This window comes from Neomonachus schauinslandi, chromosome 4 (genome assembly GCF_002201575.2).
Source record: "Neomonachus schauinslandi chromosome 4, ASM220157v2, whole genome shotgun sequence".
Lineage (NCBI taxonomy): Eukaryota > Metazoa > Chordata > Mammalia > Carnivora > Phocidae > Neomonachus > Neomonachus schauinslandi.
Window position 1 is genome coordinate 150,669,254 of NC_058406.1, and position 20,363 is coordinate 150,689,616.

The following is a 20,363-nucleotide window of genomic DNA, read 5'->3' on the forward strand; positions in this document are numbered from 1 at the left end:
ATGGAGATTGACTGCTAATGGGTAGAGGTGTTCTTTTTAGAGTGATGAAAATGTTCCAAAATTAGATAGTGATGATGGTTGCACAACTTTGTGATTATACTAAAAACACTGAATTGTACACTTCTAAAGGTGCAATTTTGTGTTTATAGCTTATGAAAAACTGTTATCACCTTAAAAGCTTAGGGAATAACATGAATAAGTATATGTACGTATAAAATATACCTTTATTTCACACTGGACAGTGAATTCCTGTTAGACAATGAAGTCCTGAAACAGGAATACTATCTAACATCTAGAACAAAACCTAGCACCAGAAGGTGCTCACTTTTTTCCCAACATGCTATTATGACAAATTTCAAATATATAGAAAAGTAGAAAGCGTAGATTGTATAATGTTTTGTTAAATTTGTTTTATCATATAGCTGTTCATCTAACTTCTCTCTTCATCAGTTCAACCAGTGCTTCTGATGGCTTTCAGAGAGGGTTAGACATCCATACATTTCACCCCTAGACTTCAGCAGCATATTGTTACTAGAGTTTATATTTGGTAATGGTTCCTTTTATTTTTTTGAGGGTGTAATTTACAAAGTGAAATGCATAAATCTTAAGTATACTATTCAAGTTTTGAGAAATACGTATACCTGTGTGATGTACAGCACCCATCAAGATACAGATTTATCAGTATCTCCAAAAACTTCTCTTTTGCCCCTTTCTTATCATTCTCACATCCCCCACTTCCACTCAGGAAAACACTGTTCTGAATTAAAAAAAAAAGTTCTGTTGATTTTAGAATTTCATATAAATCAAGTCATATAGTATGAACTCTTATGAAAGGATTCTTTCATTAAACATAATATTCTTTTTTACTTTTATTTTTATTTAAAACTTTATTTTTTTGAGCAGTTTTAGGTTCACAGCAAAATTGAATAGTAGGTACAGAGATTTCCCGTATACTCCCTGCCCTAACACATATACTACGATTGTTGCAACTACATTGATACATCATTGTATCAATAGTTTACATTATGTTTCATTCTTGGTATTTGACATTCAGTGGGTTTCGGCAAATGTATAATGACGTATGTCTATCATTGTGGTTTCATACAGAGTATTTTCACTGCCCTGAAGGTATAATATTTTGGGGATTCATCTGTGTTGTTGCATGTATCAGTAGTTCTTTCCTTTTTATTTCTAGGTACATTGTATGAATATACCATAGTTTATTTTAGCCATGTTCCTGTTGATGGATATTTGTGTTGTTTCCAGTTTTGGCTGATATAAATAAAGCTGTCCTGGACATTCTTCTACAAGTCTCTTGTAGACCTGTGCTGTACTTTCTCTTGGGTAGAATTGTGGAATTGTATGTTGAGGTTGTGCCAGGTGTGTTGTTTTACATCCCCCACAACATTGTAGGAGAGTTCCAATTGTTCCACATCTTTGTCAGCATTTGGTGTTATCTGTCTTTTTTTTTTGCTTTTTGCCATTCTGATGGATGTGTTGTGGTATCTCATTGTGGTTTTAATTTGCATTTCATTGATGAGCAGTTATTTTGAAGCTTTTCATGTGGTTATTGACCATTAATATATTTACCTTTGTGAAGAGTATGTTAAATATTGGCCTATTTTTAAACCTTTGTAGGGTTTCATTACTGATTCATAATTTTTTAATATATTCTGAATTCAAGTCCTTTGTCATAAACATGTTTTGGGAATATTTTTTGCCGGCTTGTGACTTGACTAATTCATTTTTTAATAGGTGTCTCGAGCAGAGTTTTAAATTTTGATTAAATGTAGATTTCAAATTTTTCCTTTATAACTGTTTTGTTCTGTCCTTTAAGAAGTGACAGGTTTTTCTTCTATGTTAAAAAGGGGAGAAAGCAACTCTTTTTGCTTGCAGAGCAGTCAGAATTAGTTTTCTCATCTGTCTAAAGCGGGGATCCTTTTATTGTGGGTGCTGTGGATGCCTTTGACACTCTGGTCAAGCCTGTGAATCTCTTCTCAGAAGGTTTTAAGCATCTTGATTATGATATGCCATGGTATCCTTTCTTTATGTTACTTGTGTTTGGAATACATTAAGGTTTTTTAGGTCTGTGGGTTTATAGTTTTCATATATATTTAGAAAATTGGTGGGCATTATTTCTTGAACTGTTTTTCAGTTCTTCTCTCTCCTTTGGAGACTAATTACATGTATATTAGGCTTCTTGAAGTTCAGCAGAGCTCTTTGATGCTCTTGTTCATTTTTGTTCTTTTCCTTTTTCTTTTGTTTGATTGTTGAGAGTTTCTATTTCTGTTCTTGTTCACTAATCTTCTGTATCTAATCTATTAATCACAGCTAGTTTATATTTCATCTCAGATACTGTATTTTTCATCTCTAGAAGTTGTTTGGATTGTTAAAAAAGATACCTTATTTCTCCTTGTTTATGCTTTCTTAAATACCTCATTTATATAGACTTTTTTTCTTTTAATTTTCTTAAAAATTAAAATAATTTTTGGGACTCCTGGGTGGCCCAGTCGTTAAGCGTCTGCCTTCAGCTCAGTTCATGGTCCCAGGGTCCTGGGATAGAGCCCCGCATCGGGCCTCCCTGCTCAGCGGGGAGCCTGCTTCTCCCTCTCCCACTCCCCCTGCTTGTGTTCCCTCTCCCGCTGTCTCTATTTCTGTAAAATAAATAAATAAATAAAATAAAAATAAAATAATTTTTAATTTGATGCCAGACATTGTGAATTTTATCTTGTTGGATGCTGGATATATTTGTATACAGCAAAAAGTTAAGTTACGTGGAAATAATTTAATTCACTTGTCTTGCTTTACATGTTTTTTAGTTGAGATTAGAGCCGCCATTAGCTTAAGGCCAATTTTGTCTCACTACGGACACTTAGCCTTTTGAATACTTTCTTGATGCCTGATGAATTAAAGGTTTTTTCTTTCTTTCTGCTGAGATCACAAACTAGTCCCAATTTTGTGTAAGTCTTAGGGGTGGTTTTCTTGGTTTTTTTTTTTTTTTTTTTTTTTCCTCTGGTGGTTCTTTTAGTAGCCTCAATAGTTTCCCTGCATGAAATTGAGTAATAATTAGCTGAGTCCTGGAGTGGGACCCTCTGCAGATATGAGGAGCTTTCTGTGAATAGGTCTTTCTTGTTCAGAGATGAGTGAACACACATTTTGATATTTTGAGATAGCTTCACAAGTGATGTTTGATCTGATTTTTGTAGGTTTTACAGTTGATGGTGATGTAACTGTTATTTGTTACTTATATTTATAATTAAACTATGCAACTGCAGTTTTGTTACCTACATTCATAATTAAAAGTGCTACATTTTAAATAATATATATTTTTCCATTGAGATTCATGAAGTTCCTGACTTCTGTCAAAGGGCTCCAGATTAAGATGCACTCTTCCGAAGGAAAAGAATATTTTAAGAAATTCTAGTCAGAGATTAGGGAGATGCTTTTCTCTTTTCAAGGCTCTTATTGATTCTTTCTGCAAGGCAGTGAGCAAAGATCTGAAACTTCAGAAGCATCTTTCATCAAAATACCTAATTTTTAATTAATAATAAGTATAAATTACAGTGGCTGGTTTTTAGTGATGTTTCTTTTGTTCCACAAGATCAAGCAGTGTTTTAATGGTTTAGACAACCGAGGTCAAGAGTCCAGCCCTGTGGACTCAACCTGGTCACTGCTTCCTGGGTAGAGGTGGTCTGACTTGTTTTATAACTGAGATGATCATTGATGATGTCCAATTTGAGGTCTTACCTCAGTTGATAACAGGCTTTACTTATTCCCCTATAGAAAGTGATAAAATGTTTATGGTTAAACAGCAAGATATAAGGATTATACAAAATACTTTTTGGATTTGTAATTTTTATAATTTATTTTGAAGTAAAATGGCTAAAGTTTCTTAGTACTGTATGTTAGGTTCTTTAGTTCCTACTTACCATGTCTTTTCCTTCCCAGATGAACTAAGGTAAGTGGCCATGTTTCATAAACTATACATATAAGATATTCCAAGAGTCTCTTGTCATGAGGATTTAAAAAGTTATGAGGTTTTTCTAGCCAGAAATCCGGCTCTCAATGAAGATGATATTTAATGGAGTATATGTGTCATAGATTTATCACTGAAGAGTAAATATGCTTGAATCTGCTGGAGACTGCTTGTACCACAAATTTTCTAAAAAGTAATGTTTTTTCTAAATTCCATGATAGGCTTTTTTTGTTTGTATTGTTAGGATAATGTTAATGGACTTTGATGCAGTTTGTCTTTACGAAGGTGGAATGAGTTGGAGTGGTTGGACTCTAAATCCTTTGCCAATTTCTAACCAAGTGAAAGTAATTTGCTATAATTTTTTCATATGTAGAATAGGAAAGTTACTAATTTATGTTCCTACTAATAAGAATCACCAACACTATTTTTTTTAGCTTCACATAGGAATAATTCTATTATAATATTTACTTTCATCTTTAGGGATAGTTCTTTTTGGGGGTGGTGTATTTTGCCTAGGAGTGCCTGACATTTCTTTATTGGGTACATCAGGAATTAAAGAATTTTTCTTGGATATTTCTGACACTGTGTTTCTGAGAAAAGTCAGTTTTTCAGCACTTAGGCTTATTTTGGGGAGGAAGTTTTTAATTAGTGGAATGCTAAAGAATGAATTTATTCTTTGTATTTAGCAAATACATTTAGAATTATGTTATAAACTACGCCCTATATTGTGGACTATGAAAGGGGATTAGCATAGTACAACATATAGAAACTTGATAGTGGGGTGCCTGGGTGGCTCAGTCAGTTAAGCGTCTGCTTGTGGCTCAGGTCATGATCCCAGGGTCCTGGGATTGAGCTCCGCATCGCATCAGGCTCCCTGCTCAGCGAGGAGCCTGCTTCTCCCTCTCCTTCTGCTGCTCCCTCTGCCTGTGTTCTCTTGCGTGTGTGCTCTTTCTCTCTGCCAAGTAAATAAAAAAAAATCTTTGAAAAACAAAACAAAACACCTTGAAAGTACTAATGATATATTATGGATTTCAAATAATAACCATTGTATAACTTGTTTATAATTCTATGTGGAAAGAAGGATGTGGGAGAAATATTTTTATAGAATTTACATTCCTAATTTTCCTTTTAGTTAAATCCTCTTGATTTATTTAAAATGACTTTATTTTGATAGGTGCCGAGGATGAAACAAGAATAGATACGCAGTATCCTGCTCAGTACAAAGGCCAAGAGCTGTATTCACAGCAAGAGGATGAACAGCCACAGGGATGGGTATCGTGGGCCTGGTCATTTGTGCCTGCAATTGTGAGTTATGATGATGGTGAGGAAGACTTCCTTGGGAATGATCCTACATCAACTACACATCAGCAAAAAGCACAGATTTTGAGGGATCCTATTGTGTCTATAGGATTTTATTGTACAAAGGCAACTGTGACTTTCAAAGTAGGTTTCCTCTTTCTTGCTCTTCGTGTTTTTTGCAACTTTAATGGATAAATTTTGATTTCCCCAAAGGATCTAGTTTCAAGTTTGTTTTACACTTACATGTAAGATAGTCTAGCAATCTTTACTTCATAAAATTATGTTCCCTTGTGTGACTCTGAATTTTGATCTTTTTCTGTCAGTTTCATGGAAAGTTTCTCTTCCCACTGAATCTTTAAATTGGCAAAGATGCCTTTATATTTCCATTTAAGAAGAATTGCAGTAAAACCTCTCCCATGAATTCGTATATACCTTCAGTTACTGTTTGATCTCTGGCTCTCCTTTGTTACAGAATTTCTTTAGAGGGCTGTTTACATAAGATTTCAGTCTTTCCTCACCCTTTTACTCTTTGAGATAGTCCTATTTCTTTTCTAGGTCCTCATTTAACTCGGTTTTTCAGCAGTGTTTCACATACTTTGACTACTTTCTCCATTAACAAATCCATGTAAAGTACATAGTCAAAAGAGACCATATAATAGATATTTTCCAGTTAAAGAATAGTAAAGTGAGCACTGTAGTTTTTTTATATTAAGTTTTTAATTCCAGTTAGTTAATATACAGTGTTACATCACTCAGTGCTCATCACAAGTGCCCTCCTTAATCCCCGTCACCTATTTCGCCCATCTCTCCACCCTCCTCCCCTCTGGGAACCATTGGTTGGTTCTCCGTAGTTAAACAAACATAGTTAAGTTTGTTCTCTACTGTTTCTTGGTTTGTCTCTTTTCTCCCCCCTTTGCTTGCTTGTTGACTCATAAGTGGCTTAAAATCCACATGAGTGAAATCTCTGACTGGCTTATTTCGCTTAGCATTATACCCGCTAGTTCTGTTCATGTCATTGCAAATGCACGATTTCATACTTTTTAATGGCTGAATAGTCCATTGCATACACACACACACACACAACCCACATCTTTATTCATCAGTTGATGGGCACTTCCATAATTTGACTGTTGTTAAATAATGCTGCAGCAAGCAAAGAAGTGCATGTATCCCTTTGAATTAGGAACACCCTTTTATTTTAAGAAATATAAAATTATTAGTACTTCAGCACCCTGTGTGTGTTCTTGGATCATATGTTGTCTTATTTGCCCCTCAGTTATAGCCCAAACTTAATTCCGAGTATTTATTTCTTGGCTTTTTGAAATAGTATTATCACACATGTAATATCTTTGAACAGTATCTAATTCATTCAATAAATACATACTAATGCCTTCTATATGCCAGGCTCTGTTTTGTCTTTAAGGATACCCAGTGAACAGATGAGATAAATATCCCTGCCTCTTAAAATATAAATTGTCATTAGATGCAAATAAGCTATTTAGTATACTCATTTATGAAAGGTCCTGTAGAAAAAATAAAGAGGGAAGAGGAATAGTGAATGTGTCCATTAGATAGGAAGGGATTGTGCAATTTACAATTGGGTGATCAGGGAAGGCCTTAATGGGAAGGGGATCTTTAAGCAAAGACTCATGAAAGAAAAAGCTTTGTAGATATATAGGAATTAACATTCTAAGAATAGCAAATGGGAAGACCCCAAAAGTTGAAGGAATAGTAAGGAAGCCAGTGGGGCCAGAGCAGAGTGGGCTAAAATGGAAGTAGTATGAAATCAGGTCAGAGAGGTGATGGGGTTGGGGAGAGATCCATAAATTGTAAAACTTTGTAGGTCATTTTAGGTTAGGGTCTTTGTCATTAATCCTGAGCGAGATAAGAAGTTTTTGGACAATTTTCAGCATAGTTGTTACAAGACGATTTATGTTTTAAACTGCATCACTCTGGTTGCTGTGTTGAGAATAGATTATAGGGAGCAAAAGCAGAAATAAGATCAGACAGAGATGATAGGAATTTGCAAGCAGAAGATAATGATTGCTGGACTAGGATGAAATGAAAGCAAGGGGAGGTGGTGAAATGTAACTGGATTTTGGATGTGTTTTGAAGGTCAAGAGGACAGAACTTCCTGATAGATTTTATTGCGAGACATAAATGAAGAGTATCCAAGGATGGTTCCTGAGCAACTAGAAGAATTGAGTTTGGGTTTTTTGACATAAGGAGGACTGCGAGAGGATTAGGTTTGAGATAAAATCAGGAGTTTGGTTTTGGACAAGTTTAAGATGCACACTGTATATTCAAGTACAGCTGTCAGGTTGGATTAATGAATCTAGAGTTCAGATTAGAAGTTTGGTCTGGGTATATAAGTTTGAGAGTCAGGATTTTATTAAGACTGGAATCAGTGTGTGTGTGGGTGTGTGTATATACACATACATACATATATAAAGGAGAGGTTCTAGGGCCAAGCTCTGCGGCACTGTGATGTTAATTATTTGGAAAGAAAAGGCAGAAATAGCATGGGAAACTGAAAATAAGTTAGGCAGAAAACCAAGAGTGTCTATCTGGAAGCTGAGTGCCATAAATGTCTTAAAGTTGAACAAGTAGGTCATTTGTGAGAATGGATTATTGGATTTGGCATTGTGGGAATTGTTGGTGATCTTGACTAGAGCAGTGATTTGACAGTGGTGGGATCTTAGTTGGAGTTGGTTAAAAGCAAATGCGAACACTCGTGGGAATTTAAAATGGTGCAGTCACCGTGGAAAACAGTTTGGTGGTTCCTTGAAACGTTAAACTTAGAATCATATGACCCAGCAATTCCACTTGTAGGTGCATACTCAAAAGAATTAAGCTGTGCTCAAATAGATGTACACAAATGTTCATAAAAGCACGTTTACAAAGGCCAAAAAAGTTGAAACAACCTGGGGCGCCTGGCTGGCTCAGTTGGTAGAGCATGCAACTCTTGACTCTTGAGCTCCACGTTGGGTGTAGAGATTACTTAAACAAACAAAAACCCTAAAAAAAAAGTTAACTCAAATGTTCCATCAGTGGATGAAAGAATAATTTTCAGAAAATTGAGGATAGTCTTTTTTGGTAGTACACCGAACTCAGTGGTAATTTTTAAAAAGGCTACTTGTATCTCCAACTCTTGGAAATTGCCAGTATATATTCAACAAATAAATCCTCTTTCCTTCTGCCTATCTCCTCATCTGCTTGCCACCTTCCAAAATTTTGGGATCCTCTTTTAGATTTTATTTCTTTAATTTTATTTGTCTTTGTTGGATTATTATGAAGGCATTTTTCTGAAGGAGATAAACTCATGGGTCCAACCTGTGAAGTAGTATTCCAGGTATTATTCCAGGTAACTTGTTAGGTACTGGAAATGTAGCACAGGGAAAAAAAATCAGGTTTTTGCTCTCATGGTGTTTTTAATTTGGCTTGGATTGTTTACTTGAAATAAACTTTTTAAATCAGTGGTAAAGGTATACAATTTATAACTACACCAGATAGTAGATTAAAAATACTTCAAGTAAATAGTCTTTAATTTAAAGACTTTTCTAATTAAAACCATTAAGTATTTTCTATTATGACAAACCCTGAAAGATGTAGAAAATGAATTTTAGCAAAATATGAGCTTGATTGACTTAAAAGATTTTTTTGGTAATAAAGTTTGGGGCAAAAATGATAAATACATTAGCTGTGCTATTTTACATTTCTGAATTCTTCTATGGAACAATTTATTTTTTATTATAAATTTCATAATTGAAATTCACTGATCTAGCTTTGATGAAAATAATATCAGCCTGTAAAATTAAAAATAATAAAATCTTTAAAATAGATAATAGAAAAACCAGGGTGTCTGGGTGGCAAGGTCGGTTGAGCATCTGACTCTTGATTTTGGTTCAGGTCATGATCTCGGGGTTCTGGGATGGAGCCCTGTGTTGGGCTCCATGCTCAGCATGGAGTCGGCTTGAGATTCTCTCTCCCTCTGCCCCTCCCACTTGTGCTGTCTCTCTCTCTCTCTCTCTCAAATAAAACGTTTTTTAAAATTTTTTAATTTTCAAATTTTTAAAAAAGATTTTATTATTTGACAGAGAGGGACATAGCGAGAAAAGGAACACAAGCAGGGGGAGTGGGAGAGGGGAAGCAGGCTTCCCGCGGAGTGGGGAGCCCGATGCGGGGCTCGATCCCAGAACCCTGGGACCATGAGCCAAAGGCAGACGCCTAACGACTGAGCCACCCAGGCGCCCCTCAAATAAATAAAATCTTAAATAAAATATATAATAAAAAAGCCAACCATTGCTAACTATTATTACATATATTGTCAATTTTATTTTTTAAATTAAAATTTTTTTTCATGATATATCTGCATTTAATAGAGGTTTTTGGCAATAATGATTTTAATTGCATTAATTGTAAGTATAAATATTCAAGCTTAAGTTCTAAAAGATATAAACATATCTTAGTAATGAGAGCATGAATTAACATTTTGTTTGAGAACTTAAATTATACTTAAAACTTTTCTTGGTGTAATTTTTTTTTTGAGTGTAGTTGACACACAATGTTATATTAATTTCAGCTGTACAACATAGTGCTTCCACATCTCTATACCTTATGGTATGCTCGCCACAAGTGTAGCTACCATCTGTCACCATACAATGCTATTACAGTGTCTTTGATGATATTCCCTATGCTGTGCCTTTTATATTCATTCCCATGACTTGTTTGTTCCGTAATGGAAGCCTGTATATCCTATTCTTCTTCATCCATTTTGCCCATCCCCCCACACCTCTCCCCTCTTAGAACCATCAGTTTGTTCTCTGTATTTATTGGTCTGATGATTCTTTTTGTTGTTCATTTGTTTTTTAGATTCCACATATGCGTTAAATCATATGGTATATTGCCAGTTTTAGATGATCCAGAAGTTATTTTTAATATAAGTTTGCGAGGGAATTTAAGGATTGCTAGTAAAGTTCTGTCTTTTCTGGTGACTTTTGCATACTTATGTTCAATTTTTTTTTTTTTTAAGATTTTATTTATTTATTTGACAGAGACAGCGAGAGAGGGAACACAAGCAAGGGGAGTGAGAGAGGGAGAAGCAGGCTTCCCGCAGAGCAGGGAGCCCGATGCAGGGCTCGATCCCAGGACCCTGGGATCATGACCTGAGCCGAAGGCAGACGCTTAACGACTGAGCCACCCAGGCACCCCACTTATGTTCAGTTTGAAATTATTCTGGTATATTTCTCTTCATTGATGAGAAGAATTGTATTAAACGGAGTCAGAATAGTTTGTATTTAAATATAAAACTTTTATAGACTTTTAGGGCAGTAGTTGTCATTAGGTAATACATCTTTTAAAAAATTTAGAACATTTATGTTTCTAAGGTTTCTCTAAGGGAAATATGTTAAGATTTAAGAGGAAAACAGAATTCATTGTTCAGCTTGGATTTAAGGAATGTATGGAATTAATTTGTGGTTCATATTTTGGTCAGAAAATAAGGTCATGTTTCTACATTAGCATTCTGAACAGTTGATATCAATCCAACAAAAATCATGCCAAATTAAATGTAGCATTTAAGAAATCATGTTGAAGATTGTTCTTGTAATGTTTGAGTCCTTTTAATCAATTAATTGCTTTTTCTTTACAGTAATTGTAGACAGCTGAAGGGTGATCAAGTTTAAAATACTGAATTTTACTTGAGCATTTTATAGAATTGTACTTTAAAATAATGACATTGTATACTGGTTCTAGAAGCATCTAAAAAATAAGGGCTTATATATAAACTTTTTATTACAAAGAATGAGAATAATTAGTTGATTTTAAATATAAAGAAGTTATCATGCTTAAAATTATAACTTTTTGGTTTAATAAGTTCTATTTGACCTAAATTAAATACTGTTTTTTTTTTTTTTTTTTGAATGTGATCTTTGACTTTGTCTTAATGTTTGAATAATACATCCATTTCACAAGAGTAAGGAAGGGTCTCATTAGTAAACATGGGCAGAATACCTTTGAAAAAATAAAAACATTATTTTGGAACAGTTTTAGATTTACAGAAAACTTGCAACGTACAGAGAGTTCACGTAGACTCCTTACTCAGTTTCTCTATTGTTAATATCTTATGCTATCATAGTACATTTGTCCAGACTAGGAAGCCAACACTGGTGCATTTCTTTTACATTCCAGAGTTTAACTAAATTTCATTATGTCGTTTTCTGTAACATGATCCAAACCAGGATACCACATTGCATTTAGAAAAGTACCTCTTAAAAATAATTTATCTCAGTTTGTCTAGATACATACAAGTAATGTGTTGTAAGCTTCAGGGGTGCAAGGCTTGTTGTGGTGGTGGTGGTTTTGGCAGCATCTAGATTAGTACTTACTAGCTGTCACTCATAAAGTATTTGCATGATCGAATGAGTCTGAGACACATACTTTGAAAGTATACACCCATGAACCTACTTCCCTCATAGAGCTAAATGAAGTTCTGTTGAATTTGTGGGTTTTTTAATAGTTTTCTTTTTGATGAAAAATTTGGGAGAAATTTTGGAAATGATTGAACTAACTCTGGTTGAATGTGTATGGGATATAAAATGAATTGAGGTTAAAATATTGGCAGAATATATGAACCATTATATGAGACTGTTATAGCTACATAGCTTTTACCTTTTTAAGCAATATTGTTAAGACAAAGAAGTTAAATAAAAGGAGGATGGTATTTAAATTCTCTATTTGAGCTTACAGTGGCATGTTCAACCTTTATACCATGGATAATCTGTTACAGCTGTTTTTGTTGCACCTGTTTTCCTGCTTAATAATTAAATTTCCCGAATCTTAAAATTGGCCTTGTTTCCATCAATTCATCATAATAAATGACAGTTTATTGCTATCTAATACTAATTTTACTTACTTAATGTTCCTATATTGTTTTCTTAGCTCACTGAAATGCAAGCTGAGAGTAGTTATTATAGCCCTCAGAAAGTAAAATCCAAAGAAGTATTGTGTTGGGAACAAGAAGGAACTACAGTTGAGGTAATCTTTCAACATTGAACAAATATATTTAAAACTTTTTTGAATGGTCCTTAATGTTAATATTTAATAAATGCAGGCTTTTATCATAGTGGTATGTTTAAAATATATTCATGGTTTTTTCTATCTTAGTCATCAGTAGTATTGGTTGAAATAATATTACTTTAACAAAGATTCTACTGTAACATGCAACATGAATTCTTTCATTTTTTCATTTAACTTGTGTGAGCTCATATGTATGTGTGGATTAATGTTCATAAGGTGCCAGTCATTGAGGATACAAAGATCTGAGGATACAGAGTTAAGTAAGATGTTTCTTAATTTAATAGGGTTTATGATCTGAGGAGAATAAATTTGGAAAGGCCATAATTCTAAAGAAGTGTCTACTAATTCAGAAATTCTACAAGGAAAGCCTGTAATTTTTTTAAGCCTGGAACATTTTTATGAAATTCAAATTCTTAGTTCTAATGTTTCCTTCCCTCTTATAGGCCCTTATGATGGGAGAGCCTTTTTTCGATTGCCAGATTGGTTTTGTAGGCTGCAGAGCCTTGTGCCTTAAGGGAATTATGGGTGTTAAAGATTTTGAAGAGAGTATGAATAGAAGTGAAACTGTAAGTCAAATTCTCCCACTCCCCCCCTTTTTTTTGGATAGAATGCAGGGATAATGAAGTGCTTATTGAAGTGTTTAACTATACCAAAAAATCTGTTAGACTACATATATCTTTGGCTTAAGAAAGGAACTTTACTGTTTTCCCCTGTAGGAAATTATAGAGCTCAGGGGAATTTAGAAAGTTGGTAGCACTTAACACCTGGACAGTAGTTCCAAATACTTTCCAATTCATAAATGTTTCTTCTTTCTTGTTTATGGCAGCTACTTGGAGTTCCTTTTTGGTTTGTTAAAATGTTCTTTGCCAAGACAGGCAGTGAAATGGAGACAGAATTCCTTGTCTTTTTACAGGACTTCACATTGTAGTGATTTCTATTGACTACTGAATGGGTGTTATAAAATCACGGTTTTATTTTCTTTAACAGTTTAATGATTTTTCCTCCTGTTCAAAAATTTTGCATTTATTTTCAGGAAGCCTGTTTCTTCATTTGTGGTGAAAATTTGAGTATGAAAGGTTTGACATACCTTACAAATTCATTGTTTGATTACCGAAGCCCAGAAAATAATGGTACTCGTGCAGAATTTATCTTGGATGCAACTCATCATAAGGTCAGAGAATATATATTTGAGCCAATTTCTAGGCTGTGTTTGGGTGGATATTTTGTGTGAATACTTGTAATTGCCATTTTTCTTCTCGAGTAATACATTCTGAATGCTAGTTGTTTATTGAAGCATTTAGAATACTTTTGTCCAGCTTCTACATCTTAGAGAAGTTTGAAGAGTGCACATAGGTCTCTACTTCTATATACTATGTAGCCAGTTAGTTTGTTTATCCATCCCCTACTGTTAAAATAGTCATAGAGGAAACTTGTAGAGTTATCTTTTAGTTGCAGTTACTTTTGGATATGGGATTAATGGGAGGAGATGAAGAATTTCACATTTTACTATGTATGTGTCTTAGTGTTTAATTTTTCATGTTAAATTAATGTACTTTTAGGGAATAAATTAAAAAATTCAAAGAAGTTTACCTGAAGATTAGTATAAAAGAATAAATAATATATATTTTAACCCTTTTTACTACATTTACTTTTGTAAAGAATTTAATTTTAATCTGCATATTTACCTATCTTTTCAATATTTTAGTATATCTTTAGTATTTGAGTTGTTTCATATAAGTGCACTGGAATAAATAAAGATTAAATATATTTCAGAGTATATATTGGACAGTTTTGTGATGATGTTAAAGGTCAAGGGTGTACTGTCCTATTCCATTATAGATATTCATTAACCAATAGACATTATTGATAAAGTGGTCAAAATGTCTAGTAGAATTATGGATGTCTTTTTGTGTTGTCTTTAGTAGAGTTAACATTACTTTTTTTAGAAGTGAATTCTTTGGATAGCCTTTGTTCTTTTGTTTTGGTAATCCTTTTAGTTGATACACATTGTATATAAGGATGTATATTTGATTCTTGACCTGTCAGGTTTTAAACTCCGAAGTCTCTTCTGTACAATGTGTGTTCTGTTTGCTTTTCTTTGTTGGCAGGAGACATACACTGAAATAGCTGGAATGCAAAGGTTTGGGGCTTTTTACATGGATTACCTGTATATAATGGAGAACATCAGTGGCAAAGGTACTAGTTTCTTTCCATTATGTTTGCTTTTCCTTGGACAACAGAAACAAAAGACTCTTCAGAATCAGTTGATCCTTGACTGGCTATAATCTGTTTTTTTTTTTTTTTTTTTTTTAAAGATTTTATTTATTTATTTGAGACAGAATGAGAGAGAGAGAGAGCTCATGAGAGGGGGGAGGGTCAGAGGGAGAAGCAGGCTCCCCGCCGAGCAGGGAGCCCGATGCGGGACTCGATCCAGGGACTCCAGGATCATGACCTGAGCCGAAGGCAGTCGCTTAACCAACTGAGCCACCCAGGCGCCCTGGCTATAATCTGTTAAATCAGATTTACCTTCTGGTACTTTGGGGAATGGAATAATTTTAATATCATGTTATAATTTTCTTAGACATTTAGATTCTTAATCCTTTCTTTGTGTAGTTGATTGAGAAGACATTTTACATAGCCAATCAGATTTAGTTCTTTTATGTACCAAATATTGAAATTTTGATACATCAAATTTCATGTTGCATTAAGTTGTCAAAAAGCATAAACATTTCCTTTTCTATGTTAAATACATTTTGAAGGTTATTTAGATATTTTTATTAAAAAACTTGTTTCAAGCAGAATAGTGGAAATAAATTCTTCTGGAGATAATGGATACAGTCTTACATGTTTTAAAAGCAATCATATGTTTTTAAAAATTTAACTGATACTTTATGTGCTCATCAATATACTATATTGTGCTTATTTTCATCTTTTTTTCATATTGAAAACAGTGAAAATAAGTTAATCCTTTTTTGTTAATTTTTCATATATTGATTTTTGTGTGTTAGGTGATGAGTTTGATATAGTGAATGCCAAGAAGACCAAAGCATTTCTCAAGAAACTAATAGGTAGTGTTTATACACTTAAATGAATGATTATAATATAGCACATTAAGAACAGTAGTTAAAATGGAGAGCTAAGAGAGGTCTAGGTCAGAAAGTGATTACTTTTATGTGTAGGGTTAAAAACTTCACAGAGGAGTTGATCTTGAAAGATCATTAAGTTTTGTTAGATGAAAACAGAAGGAAAGAACAGTAATTTTCTGCTTCCTCTTTTTGTAATGGATTTCTAAATGTTGGTGTTCTCATTGATCAAACCTTGGGTTTACTTTTTTCTTTATATGCTTTCCTGATGTCCTCTCATTCTTTTCCATTGATTTAGTACCTTTAATATGTTGTTGATGCACATATTTATAATTTTAGTCCAGACTTCCTTAAGTTTAGAATTAAATATCCAATGCATACTTGATATTTTTACTTCTTTATGTGTCTCACAAATATTTCAAAACTGAAGGGGCGCCTGGGTGGCTCAGTTGTTGGGTGTCTACCTTTGGCTCGGGTCATGATCCCAGGGTCCTGGGATTGAGCCCCGTGTTGGGCTCCCTGCCTGGTGGGGAGCCTGCATCTCCCTCTCCCACTCCCCTGCTATGTTCCCTCTCTCACTGTCTCTCTGTCAAATAAATAAATAAAATCTTTAAAAAAAAAAAAACAAAAAACTGAGTGTGTTCAAATGGAATTATTAAAATCCTTATGACTGTCTACTGCTTACTGCTTTTCCCTTAGTTTCAATATTATTGTCTTGGAAAATTCTTCTTCTGTATTCTGGTTGCTCAAGCCAGAAACCTAGGAATCATCATGACCTACTTCTCCTCTCCTAGCTTCCAGTCCATCAACATATTTTTTGTCAAATTTCATCTACAAATCTATTTTATATTCGTTGACTTCTTATAAACTCCACTGTTACCACTCTCATCCAATCTACTGTCCTCTCTACATTTTAATGGCTTTTTACTGGCTTCTTGCTTCTCACGAGCTTTCAGATTGGTTTAATTCTGTGCTTAAAACCCTCACTCACTGCTTTTGCATTGCTTTATTTAGAAATAAAATTTAAATTGTGTATCAGATTTTAGTCTTGAGTTTCTTGGAGAATAGTGATAACCACTAAGGAAGATAGAAACAAGTAAGATTTTTGGAGGAAAAGATGTGTTTTGACGTACCTGTGGATATTGAGGTAGAGATACTCAGTAACAAATTATATATAGGAAAGGGCAACTAAGAACTTTACAAATTGTTATAGTGTTGTAGTTACCAAATGTAAGATGGTAGGTTTCTTCTGGTTCAGTATGAAGTCTTCTGCATGTGTTATGGATTCCATATCTTGTGAGGAGGTGGAGTATCAAGTAGTTGTCCTTCAAGTGAAGGAAACCAAGCACTGAAAATTTTATTTGTGCATATGTTGCTTCTACACTTTCTAAAAGATAGAGACATAGTTGTATTTGCTGGGGTGCTTGTATATGTTCAGTATGAGAAACTGGTAGTTTGTTAACTTTTAAATTTTTCATATTTTCCACTTCGAAGAATAGGATACAATGTTATAAATATCTTAGTCCTTAACTTTTTTTCCAACAAACTATTAGATCATAACATACAAACAGAGAAGTTCTACACATTTATGTACAGAATAGCGAAGAATTATAATGGAAATACCTGTGTGTGATAAATTTAAATTATTTTTTGTCTGTGGTACTGAGACTAAAGATTGAACTGAAATCCTTTGTTTGAAATTACAGAAAAGTAATTTTTGAAAAAGTTATTAGAGTGGATACGGGGTTGCCTGGGTGGCTCGTCGGTTAAGCATCTGTGTTCAGCTCAGGTCATGATCTCAGGGTCCTGGGATTGAGCCCCACATCAGGCTCCCTGCTCAGCGGGGAGTCTGCTTCTCCCTCTCCCTCTAATCCTCCTCCCTGCTTAAGCTGTCTCTCTGTCTCAAATAAATAAATCTTAAAACCTAAAAAAAAAAAAAGTGTGGATACAGAACTTTTGTGTTTAATTGGGGCTTTCTATATTCTAAAGGTATTAAGTGCTAGGAAGCCTTACTTTCCTGTTTCTGTTTGAATAAACAAAATGGCTTAAGAATTAGAAATTACTGGGGCTGAGGAGTTCAAGATGGCAGAGGAGTAGGAGACTGTAGTTTGGTCCCAGGAATTCAGCTTAGATAGCTGTTAAATCATTCTGAACATCTGGAAACTCAACAGAGATCTAAGAAAAGAATTGCTGCAACTCTACAAATAGAAAAGCGAACACTTTCTGCAAGAATGACAAGATGGAAAAACCATCTCAAAAAAGAGAACAAGAGGGAGTACTGACTGCCAGGGGACCTAATCAGTATGGTATAAGCAAGATGTCGGAACTAGAGTTCAGAATACCGATTATAAAGATACTAGCTGGGCTTGAAAAAAAGCATAGAAGACACTAGAGAATCCTTTTCTGGAGAAATAAAAGAACTAAAATTTAATCAAGTCGAAATCAAAAAGGCTATTAATGAGATGCAATAAAAAATGGAGGCTCTAACTGCTAGGATAAATGGGGCAGAAGAGAGAATTAGTGATATAGAGGACTAAATGATGGAGGATAAAGAAGCTGAGAGGGACACCTGGGTGGCTCAGTTGGCTGTGTCTGCCTTCAGCTCAGGTCATAATCCTGGGGTTCTGAGATTGAGTCCCACATCGGGCTCCCTGCTCAGTGGCAGCCTGTTTCTCCCTCTGCCTGCTGCTTCCCCTGCTTGGGCGCACTCTCTCTATGACAAATAAATGAATAAAATCTTTAAAGAAAGAAATAAAGAAGCTGAGAAAAAGAGATAAACAACTATTGGATCATGAGGGGAGAGTTCAAAAGATAAGTGATACCAGAAAGTGAAACAATATTAGAATAATTGGGATCACAGAAGAAGAGGAAAGAGAGAGTGGGGCAGAAGGTATATTGGAGAACTTATAGCAGAGAACTTCACTAACTTGGGTAAGGAAACAGGCATTCAAGTCCAAGAGGCACAGAGAACCCTCAGAATCAATAAAAATAGATCAACACCTCAAAGTATAATAGTGAAATTTGCAAATCTCAGAGACAAAGAGAAAATCCTGAAAGCCGCTTGGGACAAGAGGTCTGTAACCTACAAGGGAAAACATTAGACTGGCAGCAGACCTATCCACAGAGACCTGGCAGGCCAGAAAGGACTGACATGATATATTCAGGGTACTAAATGAGAAGAATATGCAGCCAAGAATACTTAATCCAGCAAGGATGTCATTCAAAATAGAAGGAGAGATAAAAAGCTTCCAGGAAAAACAGAAACTAAAAGAGTTTATGATCAGTAAACCAGCCCTGCAAGAAATATTAAAGGGGATCCTTTAAGTGAAGAGAGAGCCCAAAGTAACATAGACCAGAAAGGAACAGAGACAATATACAAAAACAGTGACTTTACAGGTAATACAATGACACTAGCTCCCTATCTCTTAATAGTTACCCTGAATGTAAATGGGCTAAATGCCCCAATCAAAAGACACAGGGTATCAGATTGGACAAAAAAGCAAGGCCCATTGGTATGTTGTCTGCAAGAGACTCATTTTAGACCCAAAGACACCTACACATTGAGAGTGAGGGAGTGGAAAACCATTTATCATGCTAATGGACATCAAAATAAAGCTGGGGTGGCAGTCTTTATATCAGACAAATTAGATTTTGAACCAAAGACTAATAAAAGATGAGGAAGGCCACTATATCATAATTAAAGGGTCTATCCAACAAGATCTAACAATTGTAAATATTTATACCCCTAATATGGGAGCAGCCAATTACATAAACCAATTAATAACAAAATTAAACACATTAATAATAATACAATAATAGTAGGGGACTTTAACACCCCCCCCCACCCCCTGCAATGGACAGATCATCTAGGCAGAAGATCAACAAGGAAACAAGGGCTTTGAGTGACACACTGGACCAGATGGATTTCACAGATATGTTCAGAGCATTTCATCCTAAAGCAACAGAATACACATTCTTCTTGAGTGCATATGGAACATTCTCCAGAATAGATTACATACTGGGTCACAAATCAGGTCTCAACCGGTACCAAAAGATTGGGATCATTCCCTGCATATTTTCAGACCACAATGCTTTGAAACTTGAACTCAGTCACAAGAGTACATTTGGAAAGAACTCCAATACATGGAGGCTAAAGAACATCCTACTAAAGAATGAATGGGTCAACCAGGAAATTAAAGAGGATGCCACCAAAAAGGAGAATTACAGACCAATATCCTTGATGAACATGGATGCAAAAATTTCCACCAAAATACTAGCCAATAGGATCCAACAGTATGTTGAAAGGGTTATTCACCACGACCAAGTGGGATTTATTCCCAGGCTTTACAAGCGTGGTTCAACATCCACAAATCAATCAATGTGATACACTACATTAATAAAAGAAAAGACAAGAACCATATGATCCTCTCAATAGATGCAGATAAAGCATTTGACAAAGTACAGCATCCTTTCTTGATTAAAACTCTTCACAGTGTAGGGATAAAGGAGACCTACCTCAATATCATAAAAGCCATGTATGAAAAGCCCACAGTGAATCTCGTTCTCAATGTAGAAAAACTGAGAGCTTTTCCCTAAGGTCAGGAACACAGCAGGGATGTCCATTCTCACTACTGTTGTTCAGCATAGTACTAGAAGTCCTAGCTTCAGCAATCAGACAACAAAAAGAAATAAAAGGCATCTGACTCGGCAAAGTAGAAGTCTCACTCTTCACAGATGACATGAGACTTTGTGGAAAACCCAAAAGACACCACCCCAAAATTTCTGGAACTTATACAGGAATGCAGCAAAGTGGCAGGACATAAAATCAATGCACAGAAATCTGTTGTATTTCTGTACACTAACAATGAGAAGAAAGATAAATTGAGTCAATCCCATTTATAATTGCGCCAAAACCTGTGAGATACCTA

General features: G+C 34.9%; 1 protein-coding gene across 2 annotated transcripts in view; it reads left to right on the top strand.

Annotated features, from left to right (window-relative positions):
- The window catches only part of VPS13B (vacuolar protein sorting 13 homolog B), a 762,353-nt gene that overhangs the window by 76,148 nt on the left and 665,842 nt on the right, over positions 1-20,363 (top strand). For both annotated transcript variants that reach the window (XM_021688693.1, XM_021688692.1), the window contains 5 exons: positions 5,151-5,419; positions 12,215-12,310; positions 12,796-12,918; positions 13,386-13,523; positions 14,461-14,548. In XM_021688693.1, coding sequence (XP_021544368.1) covers positions 5,151-5,419; positions 12,215-12,310; positions 12,796-12,918; positions 13,386-13,523; positions 14,461-14,548 — 714 coding nt within the window. The remainder of the gene's footprint in view (positions 1-5,150; positions 5,420-12,214; positions 12,311-12,795; positions 12,919-13,385; positions 13,524-14,460; positions 14,549-20,363) is intronic.